General features: G+C 45.4%; 1 protein-coding gene across 2 annotated transcripts in view; it reads right to left on the reverse strand.

The window, feature by feature from the left end:
• SDC3 (syndecan 3) overlaps nt 1–13,937 on the reverse strand; it is a 270,256-nt gene that overhangs the window by 12,802 nt on the left and 243,517 nt on the right. For both annotated transcript variants that reach the window (XM_033956532.1, XM_033956531.1), the window contains one exon: nt 8,369–8,645. In XM_033956532.1, coding sequence (XP_033812423.1) covers nt 8,369–8,645 — 277 coding nt within the window. The remainder of the gene's footprint in view (nt 1–8,368; nt 8,646–13,937) is intronic.

Below are 13,937 nucleotides of genomic sequence, written 5' to 3' on the forward strand. Positions count from 1 at the left end.
GTAGGCATGATCGGGGCAGTTTTTGCAGCTTGGATTCACTTAGGCACACTCATTTAGGCCAAGAAAAGCCTGGCCTAACTGGCAGTGCACCAAAGATTTTTAATGCCTAAGAATGCTTAGACACCGCTAACGCGATTCTATATAAGCGGCGCCTAGTGGATGATTGACAACAGCACTCAGGAGCTAGGCGCCTTTTAGAGAATTAGGGCCTAAGTGCCTCAATATGTAAAAAAAAAAAAAAAAAAAGGGGGCGGGGCTTAACCAATAAATTCAGCAAACACCCACTGAAAATCTCAAAGAAGAAATACATAAATTTGCAGCCCTCATTTTTAGCCAGGGAAAGAACAGCACCAAGAACTGTTTTGCACAGGTTGACAGGGCCGCAGCCTTCTCTCTGGCTCTTCCTTGGCCGCTGCCCTCAATATCTTGGCAGCAAGCCAGCACCAGACTTCTAATGCTCCCGCTCTCCCCTGCCTCTTGAATTAAACAGATGGTCTTAGAATCGACCTGGACAATAATCTAAGCTCTTTATGAATAAATATCAGCTCAGCTTGCAAATGGCTTCTAAGCCACTAGAAAAAAAAAAAAAAAGGAAGCTTGTCTGGATGTTGATGTTCTTTCTAAAACAGCGGTGCCCCCCCCCCCCCCCCCCGCCCCCAAGCCCTCGAGATCACAGAAAGCCAAGGACCCCTTGGGGAATTTACTGGCACAATAAAGAGTGAGTCCGGTAAACATCAGATTACTCTGATAAATCAACTAAAGTCACGTTATACGACAAAGGCAGAGTATAAGCAGCCTAAGAAAATCTCTTAAGAGACACTGGGCCCGATTCTCTAAACAGCGCCATTTTTTTTTTTTTAGGTGCCAGTGGGCGCCCAAGCTCAGTAAAAAAAAAAAATAAAGCCATTTAATAAATGTTTAAGTTTATTAAAAATTTTTATATGCTGCTCACTTTGCCAAATAGGATCAAAGCGGTTAACAACGTAATCCAATCAAGGTAACGAAAAGAGCTCTATTTAAAAATAGAAAAGACAAAACAAAAATAAACTGAATAACATACATCTATAATACAAAATACGCCACATAATCTTTAATGTAAAATAATAAGATAGGATAATGCAGATTAAAGTCCTGGATTTAAGTCCTATCAAATGATGTTTCTAAGTTACAAAGCGCCAGAATCCACCTCCATGGGTGCTTTAAACTGCCTAGCGTGACAGCAGGCATAGCTAACGCTGGAAGTGGCATAAGGCAGCCTAAAGTGCCTACGGACGAGTGATTCACATCAAAGGCAGGCACCAGAAATGTAGGCCTGAAGAGCCCTGGCCTGCATTTTCGGTGCCTATCTTTGCCGAAGGCGTGATTCCGTAGCTAGCGCCATCCCGCGACTGATACGCGTTCGGCGGTTGCTTTTAAGGTGGCCGCTGACAGCGGCGCCGTTTAGAGAATCCGTGCCTCTCTGCCCAATGTTAAAAAGCAATTTAAATGGCCAGGAGAAGCTTCAGGCGGTTGAAATTGCTTGTCCAAGGCTGACCGCTTAACTGAATTGTTCCACTGAAAACCCGCAGTTAGCATCTAAGCCAAATCCAGCTAATTTGTAGGCAGTCCTGGAGCAGAGTCCGCATTTAACCATACAAGATAACGGCATAAGTTGGATCGCATAAAAAGCCGTCCTATCTTTTTTTCAGTTCAATAAGCCCGATGCTGCTTAAGGAGGTAAGTAGGGCTCGCGGTGGGGTTCAGATGGGAGGAAGGGAAGGATGGGGAGTCGGCTGAGTGGCTGGTGCTCGGGGGGGGGGGAGGGGTGGCTCACTCAAGGGTCCTGCTGCACAAGGGAGGGGAGGAAAGATGCTGCACATGTGGGGGAGAGAAAGAAAAGAGGAAGAATTGGGGTAAAGGAGAGAAGGGAGAGATTATCATGTACATACCCGGAAAATAAGACCTAGTGCCTTTTTTGGGCCTAAAATTAATATAAGACACTGTCTTATTTTCGGAGAAACACGGTATATGTAAGAACAGCTACATCCGGTTCCCTGGCTACAACTAGAAACCAGCACAAGCTACCCAACATCAGAAACAGCTGGCCAGCGAGCAAGGACGCCAAGTTGCTGAATGATTTTTTTGTTTTATCTCGGGCCTCCCTGCCCCATTCTTCCCCCCCCAGCCATTGGACCGAAATACAAACTGTGTCAAGTCTTCTTTGAATTACCCAATACATTCCTCTTTGCTTACACTATTGGTTTTCATCTCCTTCGCTGTGGTGTTGCTTGCTGGCGATTCACAAAGGATTATTTGTCTTCTTTTTGGTTGACTAAAGTTGGGCACCTTTTATAGAATAGCACGAACATCCGAACGCTGGGCCTCAAGTTTGGGCATGACCGTTTTGGACCAACAAAAAAAATGGGGTACACAACCTCCCACCCACCTAAAGTCAGCCACAAATGCCCCTAATTCTATAATTATGCATGGAACTTTGAGAAATGCCCCCGATCCGCACGTGCCCCCTTTCTGACCCTGCATATAAATTTTAACATAGAAACATAGAAAGATGACGGCAGAAAAGGGCTATAGCCCACCAAGTCTGCCCACTCTACTGACTCACCCCATCAAGTCTGAGTGCCTTACTAGGCCTCTGTAGGGATCCCACGTAGATGTCCCATTTATTCTTAAAGTCAAGCACGCTGGTGGCCTTGGCCACCTGCTCCAGAAGCTTATTCCAGTGACCCACCACTCTTTCCGTGAAGAAATACTTCCTGGTGTCACCCTTAAATTTCCCTCCTCTGAGTTTGAGCGGATGCCCTCTTGTGGCCGAGGGTCCCCTGAGTAGGAAGATGTCATCTTCTACCTCGACACGACCCGTGATGTATTTAAACGTTTCAATCATGTCTCCCCTCTCCCTGCGTTCCTCCAGAGTGTAGAGCTGCAGTTTGTTCAGTCTCTCTTCGTACGAGAGACCCTTGAGCCCCGAGATATTCCTAGTGGCCATCCGCTGAACCGACTCGACTCTAAGCACATCTTTGCGGTAATGTGGCCTCCAGAACTGCACACAGTACTCCAGATGAGGTCTCACCAGGGCTCTGTACAGTGGCATTATGACCTCAGGTTTCCTGCTTACGAAACTTCTATTGATACATCCCATCATTTGTCTTGCCTTGGATGATGCTTTCTCCACCTGTTTGGCAACCTTCATGTCTGCACTGATGATCACTCCCAAGTCTCGTTCTACTGTCGTCCTAGCCAATGTTTCTCCATTTAAGGTGTAAGTTTTGCACGGATTCCTGCTACCGAGGTGCATGACCTTACATTTCTTAGCGTTGAAGCCCAGCTGCCATGTTGAGGACCAGCTCTCCAACGTAAGCAGGTCCTGCGTCATACAATCCTGCAAATTATTTTCCCTTACTGTATTGCATATTTTGGCGTCATCGGCGAATAATGTTACTTTACCCTGAAGCCAATTAGTACTAATTAGCTCATTATCCAATTAAGGCCCTCTTTTATTAAACTGCGATAGCAGTTTTTAGAGCAGTGAGCCGCACTGAATGCCCCGCGCTGCTCCCGACGCTCATAGGAACTCTTTGAGCGTCGGGAGCAGCACGGGGCATTCAGCGCAGCTCCCTGCGCTAAAACCCGCAGTTGCTGGTTAATGAAAGGGAGCCTAAGTTGCATGCACCCAAATTTGCATGTGCAACTCAAAGCACCATTTACAGAATTAGAGATTATATGCAGCCCGAGACCCTGTATGCTCATGGAGGGAAACGTCTTTGTAGTCTGACTAGCATGCACATATTTATACATTCCATTTAAACAAACAGCAGCCTAGAATCTAATTTTCTGTTCTAGTAGGTCCTGTTCTGTTCTGAGCCAACAGGAAAACAAATCTTTTTTTCTGAAAAAGTGTCCTGGGCTGAAATTTGGCCACACCTCTGCGATTAGCATTTCTCCACAAAGGAGATAGGGACCTTGATTGAACACCTCATCAGCTACTGTAATCTAGTCATTCAGGGAATTCTTCCCGACCGAGCGCTCCTTCTGAATCCAAATGAAGCAAGAATCGTAAATTACTCACCATGGTGCGCGAGCTTCAGAGCTGCAGCTTTAGAAAAACGTCTCGGCAACAGAGACGCACACGGAAGCAAAATGGGAGCAACCAAAGCCAAAGTGTTAAAATGAACCAGAGGCACTAAGATGGCCCCGTAAAGCGAACACGTTTTATTTAACCTGAAAATAGGGGCTTTTTAAGAAGATTCCAGCAAAACAATTAATCACAGTAATATATAGGGTAATATGCAACACACAGTGGTCAGCGTTTATTTAAATGATGGTTACTGGGAAATTTTTTACACCTGGATACTCGGCATCAGTGGAGGAGTGGCCTAGTGGTTAGAGCGGCTGTCTCAACACCCTGAGATTGTGAGTTTGACTCCCACTGCAGCTCTTTGTGACTCCGGGCAAGTCACTCAACATTTCATTGCGCCAGATACACCTGTCTAAAAATATGTAAATTGCTTTGGTTGAAACCACACAGAAAAAGTGGTACATCAAATCCCTACCCCTTTACCTATCTGCATCCTGAAAACAATTTTATTCCAACAAGCTTTTTTAGAGCTGATCTGAAATGAAGTAGTGATTTTATTTACTGGTGTTTTATAGACTGAGCTCAGTTATTTGAATAAGTCTGTCCGTTTTAAAGCTTCTCTTTTGTGTTTGATTATCTATGTTAATTTGTACTTTGCCGAGAATCATAGATCATGTGTATTATAAATGATGTAAATAAATCAATACTGGCACAGAATACCAGGGTATAAAGCGGCTGTTAGCACTTCTCCAGATACCAGAGATCAATAATACAGTAAAAAAAAAAAAAAATAAAATAGAATTTTGGAGGTGCTTTCAGGTAGCATGGATAGGCCCCAATTTTCTCTTCTCTCTCCCTACTCCCCTACCAAACTTAAAAATGAAAATACCTTAGCTGGAGGGGATCCCCCAAGCCCTGCCCCTGAAAACATCTCGATTCCGCCACCCCCAATCAGAAAAGTATGACAGTCAACATCAGCGTATTCAGCCAACAAAGTTGACATTGCAAGCGGTGTCAGGTCAAAAGCGCGCCGGGACAAAGGCGCACGCAGACAATTGAGCGCAGCGCGGAGGCGCGCGCCACAGAAAATTACCGTTTTTATGGCTCCGACGGGGGGGGGGGGGGCGTGGGGAGGGAACCTCCCACTTTACTTAATAGAGATCGCGCCGCGTTGTGGGGGCGTTGTGGGGGGTTGTAACCCCCCACATTTTACTGAAAACTTCACTTTATCCCTGTTTTTAGGGAAAAAGTTAAGTTTACAGTAAAATGTGGAGGGTTACAACCCCCCAAACCCCCCACAACGCCGGCGCGATCTCTATTAAGTAAACTGGGAGGGCTCCCCAACAAAACCCCCGTCGGAGCCCCTAAAAACTGTAATTTTCTTCGGCGCGCGCCTCCATCTTGCGCTCAGTTGTCGGCGCGCGCCTTTGTCTTTCGCGGGGTTGTCTATGAACCCTGCAAGCAGGCTCAGTTCTTGCATAAGAGCTGAGCATGCATGAGAGTCACGAGCATGCCCCTAGTGGTGGCTTAAGTAACTGCAAGTGCTGATGCTGAGTGCCATGCTTTTCTGACTGGGGACAGCAAAAGGTGGATATCTTTAGCAGGTGGGACCTGTTGGTTCATGGTGTGCTGGCTGGGCCTATCTATGGTTACACCCTAAAGATATTCACACCTAGGGTTCCCAAATGTCCAAAAAACCCCGGACATGTCCTTTTTTAGAGGACTTAATGGGCTCCCAGATGGACTTTCCAAAACCCGGCATTTATCCAGGTTTTGGAAAGTCCCAACGAGCTCCGGCCGCATCTGGAGGGGCTCTGAGCATGCGCGGATAACATCACACACATCCGCACATGCTCCAGACGTGACTGGACTTCGTCTGGAAGGAGAGAGGAGGCTTTGTGGGAGGCGGAGCTTGGGACAAGACGGGGCAGGGCTGGAGGCAAAACTGGGCGGGGCTATAGGTAGGACTGGGCGGGGCTGGGGTGAAACAGGGTGGGGCTGGAGGCGGAATGAGGCAGGGTCATGTGTCTGGGGTTTCCCGGAAAAAAAATAGGGTAACCCTATTCATACCAGTACTGACCCCAATCAGTACTATTTACCCAGAAAATTAGCTTTAGATATTGTGCTCCCACATTCGTAATAGCACCTGATTTCTGGTTATATAAAATGTGCTTACTTTACAACGCATCCCATCTTAGAAACGATCTGCAGTGTTAACTCATTCTCTTGTTATATCTAAAATGGATTATTGCAACTCACTATAATCTGGGGCTAAAGGGTCTCTCGTACGAAGAGAGACTGGACAAATTGCAGCTCTATACTCTCGAGGAGCATAGGGAGAGTGGAGACATGATTGAGACATTTAAGTACATCACGGGACGGGTCGAGGTGGAAGATGATATCTTTCTTCTCAGGGGACCCTCGAATAACAAGAGGACATCCGCTCAAACTCAGGGGAGGGAAGTTTTGTGGAGACGTCAGGAAGTACTTCTTCACGGAACGAGTGATAGAGCATTGGAACAAGCTTCCAGTACGGGTGATCGAGGCCCGCAGTATCCCAGACTTCAAGAATAAATGGGATACCTATGTGGGATCACTGCGAGAGTCAAACCTGTCAATAGGGTCGCTAGGATATAGACTTAATAGAGCAGGTCAGTAGAGTTAAGGGGGTCAGTAGACTTTAAAGGGGGTCAATGGTATGGGCAGACTTGATGGGCTGTAGCCCTTATCTGCCGTCATCTTTCTATGTTTCTATATGAAGGGCTGTGTCTAAAAGACATAAAGCGTCTTCAACTCATACAAAATACTGCTATCAAAATTTTTTCAGGTTCCAGAAAATGTGATCACGTCACCCCTTTATTACAAAAACTTCATTGGTTGCCTGTCCTACGGCGGATCACCTACAAAATTGCACCCTTGACTTTTAACATTAAACAGACCAATCCTCCTGCATTCCTAGATAAATTATTAATTCCGTACGACCCTCCCAGAACCTTAAGATCTGCCTCACCACATTCCCTCAACGTTCCATCCTTAAAGATAATTGGCACTGGTCGTACTCTCATTTTTTTCAGTCACTGCCCCATTAATCTGGAATTCTCTCCCCCCCTCTTCCTCAGAGCCGAACAAAACTTGCAGAAATGTAAAAGTAGCCTTAAATGCTTGCTTTTTAAAGACGCTTTAAACTGATCTTACTTCCGTACACACCTATTTTCTCATGAATTAAATCATTTCCCTTCCCTATTTTACGGTTCATAGTCAGTGGCGCGCAAGACGCCAGTGCGCCGATAATTCGGCGCAAGACAGAAGCGCGCGGGGGAAAAAGTAATTTTTAAAGAGCTCCGAGTTTCGCGCTGCTGTTGGAGGGGGGTTTCGGGGGGTTGGAAACCTCCATTATAGCGAAAATGGAACTTTTTCTGATTTTTTTCGGGAAAAGTTCTGTTTTCTCTAGAATGTGGGGGGGTTTCACCCCCCACCCCCCCCTTCGCAACGGCAGCACGAACACTAATCAATAAAGCGGGGGGGTTGCCACCCCAAACCCCCGTCGGAGCTCTTTAAAAATTATTTTTTCCCCCGCGCGCTTCTGTCTTGCGCCGAATTGTTGGTGCTGGATTGTCGGCACGCTGGCGTCTGGCGCGCGATTATCCTGTCACCCTATTGTACATTCCTTATTTGTGTTCTTTTTTTTTTAAACTGTAGCTCTCCTATTTTTTCCCCCCAATGTTTTCACGTTACCAGTACGTTTGTAATGTTTGTTCATGTTTATTATCTAAAACGTTTGTTCCCCAGCTATTTTAAATTATTATGTACAACGCTTTGTACCTTTCGATAAGTGTTTAATCAAAATTTAAATAAACTATGAAACTATGGGCTCCTTTTACAAATCCGTGTTAGGGCCTTAACACGCGGAATAGCGCACGCTAAATTGCTCCGCGCACTAGCCACTACCGCCTGCTTTTGAGCAGGGGGTAGATTGCCAGCTAGCGCACACTAATCCGGTGTGTGCGTTAAAACCACTAGCACGGCTTTGTAAAAGAAGCCCTATGAAATTTCTTCCTGCATGCTTCTTCGACCCCCCCTGGTCTACTGCTAGTGTTAGCACGTGCCAATTTCTCTAGGTCCTCTTGCAAACCTGCTTGAAGCAACATTAGATGGGCTTTGGGGCCCCTCCCAAATCTCTGCTCTGGGCCCCAAAACGTTTCGCACCAGCCCTGCTCTCCCATTTTCAGAGCGCCGCCGACAGCCGGCCTTTCCAGCATGTTTTCAAGCAGAAGCGAAAAACAAGGACCTCACCTATTAAGACTTCTTTTCTCTCCAGAATGTTCTTCTGAGGCAGCTGCGCGGCCGAGTTTCCGGAATCGATGGTATTGTCTATGAGGCCAGTCTCTGCGTTCCTCCCGAGCCCTGGGCCCTCTGCTGGGGTAACCACAGCAACCACCTCATTATTCAGCTCCGGCCTAGTCGTATCCTCCTCCTCTCGGATCTCAAAGTCACCGCTTGGCCCGCCACTGACGGGGATTTCCACGTCATTGTCAATAGCTGTGGCCAGGATCACATCCCAGCTCTCCGTCTGTTTGTGCGCGTACGACAGAGAAACACAGAGAGAAAAAAAGAGAGAGAGAGATTCATTCATTTATCAATGCTTTGAGATAGAAGCTGTTCTTAAAACGAGTTGATTATCTCTTTGCTGGTCTTTGCCAGACTTGGCTGAATACTTTTTAAAGCACTGTATTCCATCCCCATCCCCATGCAATTAGACAAACAGTTAAAAAAAAGGCACTTCCACTATCTGAGAATAAAATGCCCTGGAGGGATGAGGCGGATGGAAAAGTTAAACAATGCTCACTTCTCTTATTCCATAACATGATACCTTGCCAGTTTCTTTGTGCTCTATCTAATCCTTAGGTCCACTGAGCAGGAGTCCTCCAACTGCCCTGTTGCCAGTGGGGGGACTTCAATATTAGGATGTGCTGAATAGTCTCAGCCCAACCAAGAAAAGGAAAGGAATTGGTAGACCACTGAAAGTGGTTTACATTAGAGAATGACACGGTGACAAAATTCATCACTGTTCCTGTCCCCGCGGGAAACCATCTTCATGTCATTCTTTAAGGAGAGAGGGAAGAATCAGAGTATGAATGGCCACAACCACTGACCCTCAAACTTTGCTTTGAAGAATGCTGGTGTCGAAGGACCGAGGTTGAAACAGACACTACAGAATGACAGTCTCAGGTATCCAGAGCAGATATTGTGATGTCATAATGCCTCATTCCACCAGTGCCTAAGAGCCAATCACATCAGTGATGTCACAATGGCTTCATTATCCTTGGCTCACATAAGAATCAGAGTATGAATGGCCACAACCACTGACCCGCAAGCTTTGCTTTGAAGAATGCTGGTGTAGAAGGACCGAGGCTGAAACAGACACTACAGAATGACAGTCTCTGGTATCCAGAGCAGATATTGTGATGTCATAATGCCTCATTCCACCAGTGCCTAAGAGCCAATCACATCAGTGATGTCACAATGGCTTCATTATCCTTGGCTCACATAAGAATCAGAGTATGAATGGCCACAACCACTGACCCACAAGCTTTGCTTTGAAGAATGCTGGTGTAGAAGGACCGAGGTTGAAATAGACACTAGAAAATGACATGGGATTATTTCCCGCGGGAACGGTGATGAATTTTGTCACCGTGTCATTCTCTAGTTTACATATAAGTACTTCTGGTATTTGTCCTATCTGTCCCAGTGGGCTCACAATCTATCTAATATACCTGGGGCAGTGACAGATTGGGTGACTTGTCCAGGGTCACAAGGAGCAACATGGAGTTTGAATCCCCAGCCTCAGGGTGCCGAGGCTGTAGCTCTGACCGCTGCGCCACACTCTCCACTGAGAATGACGGGGATATGGTTCAATCGGTGATCTGAAACAATGTCAAAATATAGGAATTTTGTTTCCGCAGATTGGCACTTAACCGAAATAAGATGGCACTCTTTTCAGCTACAGTGGCAAAATAATGCTGAGAAGTTGCTTGGTTGGGCTGAGAACTTTTCAGCACCCCCCCCCCCTTTGTATATAATTAAAGTGAGACAAGTCTAGGACAATCAAGCCATTGTGACATCACCGATGAGGTTGACTTAGCGCATCTTTGTAAAAGAGGGCCTAAGCCTTTGTAATAAAATACATACATTTCTTACAAATGTTATACTTTTTGGGGCCTGATTCTGGAAACAGCGCCTGCCGTGGCAGACGCCTGCAAAATGGGTGCCTACGATGTGCATTTAGAATCGTGTCTGTTTTTTGTACCGACACCTTCAATATAGAACAACGTTTTACAGGCCTACGTTTAAGGCATCTGACTCGTGCCTGCAGAAGCGCCTAAGGCCACTTCTGGCTTAAGCCACGCCTACACTGGCCTTAGGCATCCTTAGGCATGCCTAGGCGCTTCCATAGCCGCGAGTCAGATACTTATATTGTAGGCATCGTTTGCCACATTGATATATATATATATTTTTTTTAAGTGTGTCCATTTTGAGAATCAGGCCCTTTATATGAAAATAAAAGCCAACAAATCAATGGGCAATAACAGTATTTATTTTTATCGGACTAAGCGTGTACATCTGTGTCTAGTTTTCCTTCATCTGGTGCGAACAATGAGAAAAAAAATCGATTGTGAAAGCTGGTCACTAATGTATTAACGTAACATAAAACTTTAGTTATGAATGCCTCGTGGCCCTATGCAATTTATAAGAGATAAAACCAGCACATTAACTGTTGAATTTACAATCAATTAAAACCATACAATAATAACTTTCCCAAATGTACTAAATAAATAACTTTTCATTAATCTTTTAAAATGCATGTAAGAGAATGATAACATAACAGTTTATTTATATACCGAAGGATCGTGAAGTTCTATGCGGTTTACAATGATTTAAAAATGCTACAAATTGAGTAGAACTAACAAATAGAGAATGACACAGTGACAAAATTCATCACCGTTTCCGTCCCCGTGGATAACCGCGGGAAATAATCCCATGTCATTTTTTAGTGTCTTATTTCAGCCTCAGTCCTTCTACACCAGCATTCTTCAAAGCAAAGCTTGCGGGTCAGTGGTTGTGGCCATTCATACTCTGATTCTTATGTGAGCCAAGGATAATGAAGCCATTGTGACATCACTGATGTGATTGGCTCTTAGGCACTGGTGGAATGAGGCATTATGACATCACAATATCTGCTCTGGATACCAGAGACTGTCATTCTGTAGTGTCTGTTTCAACCTCAGTCCTTCTACACCAGCATTCTTCAAAGCAAAGCTTGCGGGTCAGTGGTTGTGGCCATTCATACTCTGATTCTTATGTGAGCCAAGGATAATGAAGCCATTGTGACATCACTGATGTGATTGGCTCTTAGGCACTGGTGGAATGAGGCATTATGACATCACAATATCTGCTCTGGATACCAGAGACTGTCATTCTGTAGTGTCTGTTTCAACCTCGGTCCTTCGACACCAGCATTCTTCAAAGCAAAGTTTGCGGGTCAGTGGTTGTGGCCATTCATACTCTGATTCTTCCCTCTCTCCTTAAAGAATGACATGAAGATGGTTTCCCGTGGTTATCCGCGGGGACGGGAACGGTGATGAATTTTGTCACCGTGTCATTCTCTACTAACAAAGTTAGAGATTGGTGATTAACAGTTCTAGAGATCAATTGTTGTGGGAGAGATTGTGCAGTTCAGCTATCAAAGTACTTCCGGAACAGATAAGTTTTTAGGTGTTTCCTAAATTCCCCATAGTTATTAGCATGCATAAGTCATGTTCCAGATCTTTTCCCCATAATGCAGCTTGATAAGAGAAAAGATGTTGATGTTTTTTAAATTTACATCCTCTAACAAACTTCAGGTGTGAGCTTCTCTTATGTCTATTGGTTGAGAAAGAGAAAAGGTCAATTATATATTTGGGTGCGAGACCAAATAGTACCTTGAAGCAAAAACAGCCAAATTTTAACTTGGCACGTGCTTCCATCGGCAGCCAGTGCAGGAGTCGGTAGGGAGGGGTTATGTAATCGGATTTCTTCAACCCAAAAATCAGCCTGACCGCAGTTGTAATCTCTGGTTCATAGACAACGGCGCGAAAGACAAAGGCGCGCCCAGACAATTGAGCGCAGCGCGGAGGCGCGCGCCGCTCAAAATTACTGTTTTTAGGGGCTCCAACGGGGGGTTTTGTTGGGGAACCCCCCCACTTTACTTAATAGACATCGCGCCGGCGTTATGGGAGGTTTTGGGGGTTGTAACCCTCCACATTTTACTGTAAACTTAACTTTTTCCCTAAAAACAGGGAAAAAGTGAAGTTTTCAGTAAAATGTGGGGGGGTTACAACCCCCCCCCACAACACCCCCCCGTCGGAGCCCTAAAAACATTAATTTTGAGCGGCGCACGCCTCCGCGCTACGCTCAATTGTCTGGGCACGCCTTTGTCCCGGCGCGCTTTTGACCTGACACCATGATCTCTGCATATTCTTCTGGGAAATTACAATATGGGCGATATTACAGTAATCAAGATGGCTCGGGATAAGGGATTGGACCAGAATTCTGAATGATGAAGCTTCGAAGTATGCTCTAATGCAGTGGTTCCCAAACCTGCCCTGGAGGACCACCAGGCCAATCAGGTTTTCAGGCTAGCCCTAATGAATATGCATGAGAGAGATTTGCATAGAATGGAAGTGACAGGCATGTAAATCTGCACCATGCTTATTCGTTAGGGCTAGCCTGAAAACCCGACTGGCCTGGTGGTCCTCCAGGACAGGGTTGGGAATCACTGCTCTAATGGACCGAAGCTTCCAGAGAGTTAAAAAAAAAACCCTTTCTGGCCAAGGAGTTCACTTGGTCTTTAATGGTTAGGCCCTGGTCCAGTATTGATAGTGAAATTAATGGTTGAATTAGAGGGCTCCTTTTACTAAGCTGCATTAGGGCTTTAAAACGCAGAATAGCGTGCGTAACAATGCCGCGCACTAGACGCTAACGCCAACATTGAGCTGGCATTAGTTCTAGCCGCATAGTGCTGGGTTGACGTGCGCTAACCCAGCGCATGCGCTTCAAACGCCAGTGTACCTTAGTAAAAGGAGCCTATGGATTCCCATTTGGCCACTTGGTAGGAAAGTAGAATGGTTACATATTATACTTGCATTCGTTTATTTCACAAATAATTTTCACAAGTAATATTTCACAAAGATCGTCTTGACAAAGAAAATGGAAAATGAGCATATAAGTAAGAAGGAACTAAACCAAACATGATCTTCTAACAAACACTTAAGGACAGCTTCACTGGGTCAGACCAATGGTCCATCAAGCCCAGTAGCCCATTCCCACGGTGGCCAATCCAGGTCATCAGTACCTGGCCAAAACTCAAGGAATAGCAATATTCCATGCTAGCGATCCAGGGCAAGCAGTGGCTTCCCCCGTGTCTTTCTCAATAACAGACTATGGACTTTTCCTCCAGGAACTTGTCCAAACCTTTCTTAAAACCAGCTACGCCATCCGCTCTTACCACATCCTCTGGCAACGCGTTCCAGAGCTTAACTATTCTCTGAGTGAAAAAAAAATTTACTCCTATTGGTTTTAAAAGTATTTCCCTGTAACTTCATTGAGTGTCCCCTAGTCTTTGTAATTTTTGATGGAGTGAAAAATCGATCCACTTGTACCCGTTCTACTCCACTCAGGATTTTGTAGACTTCAAATCATATCTCCCCTCAGCCGTCTCTTTTCCAAGCTGAAGAGCCCTAACCGTTTTCGTCTTTCCTCATATGAGAGGAGTTCCATCTCTTTTATCACCTTGGTCGCTCTTCTTTGAATCTTTTCTAGCGCT

This window comes from Geotrypetes seraphini, chromosome 8 (genome assembly GCF_902459505.1).
Source record: "Geotrypetes seraphini chromosome 8, aGeoSer1.1, whole genome shotgun sequence".
Taxonomy (NCBI): Eukaryota; Metazoa; Chordata; class Amphibia; order Gymnophiona; family Dermophiidae; genus Geotrypetes; species Geotrypetes seraphini.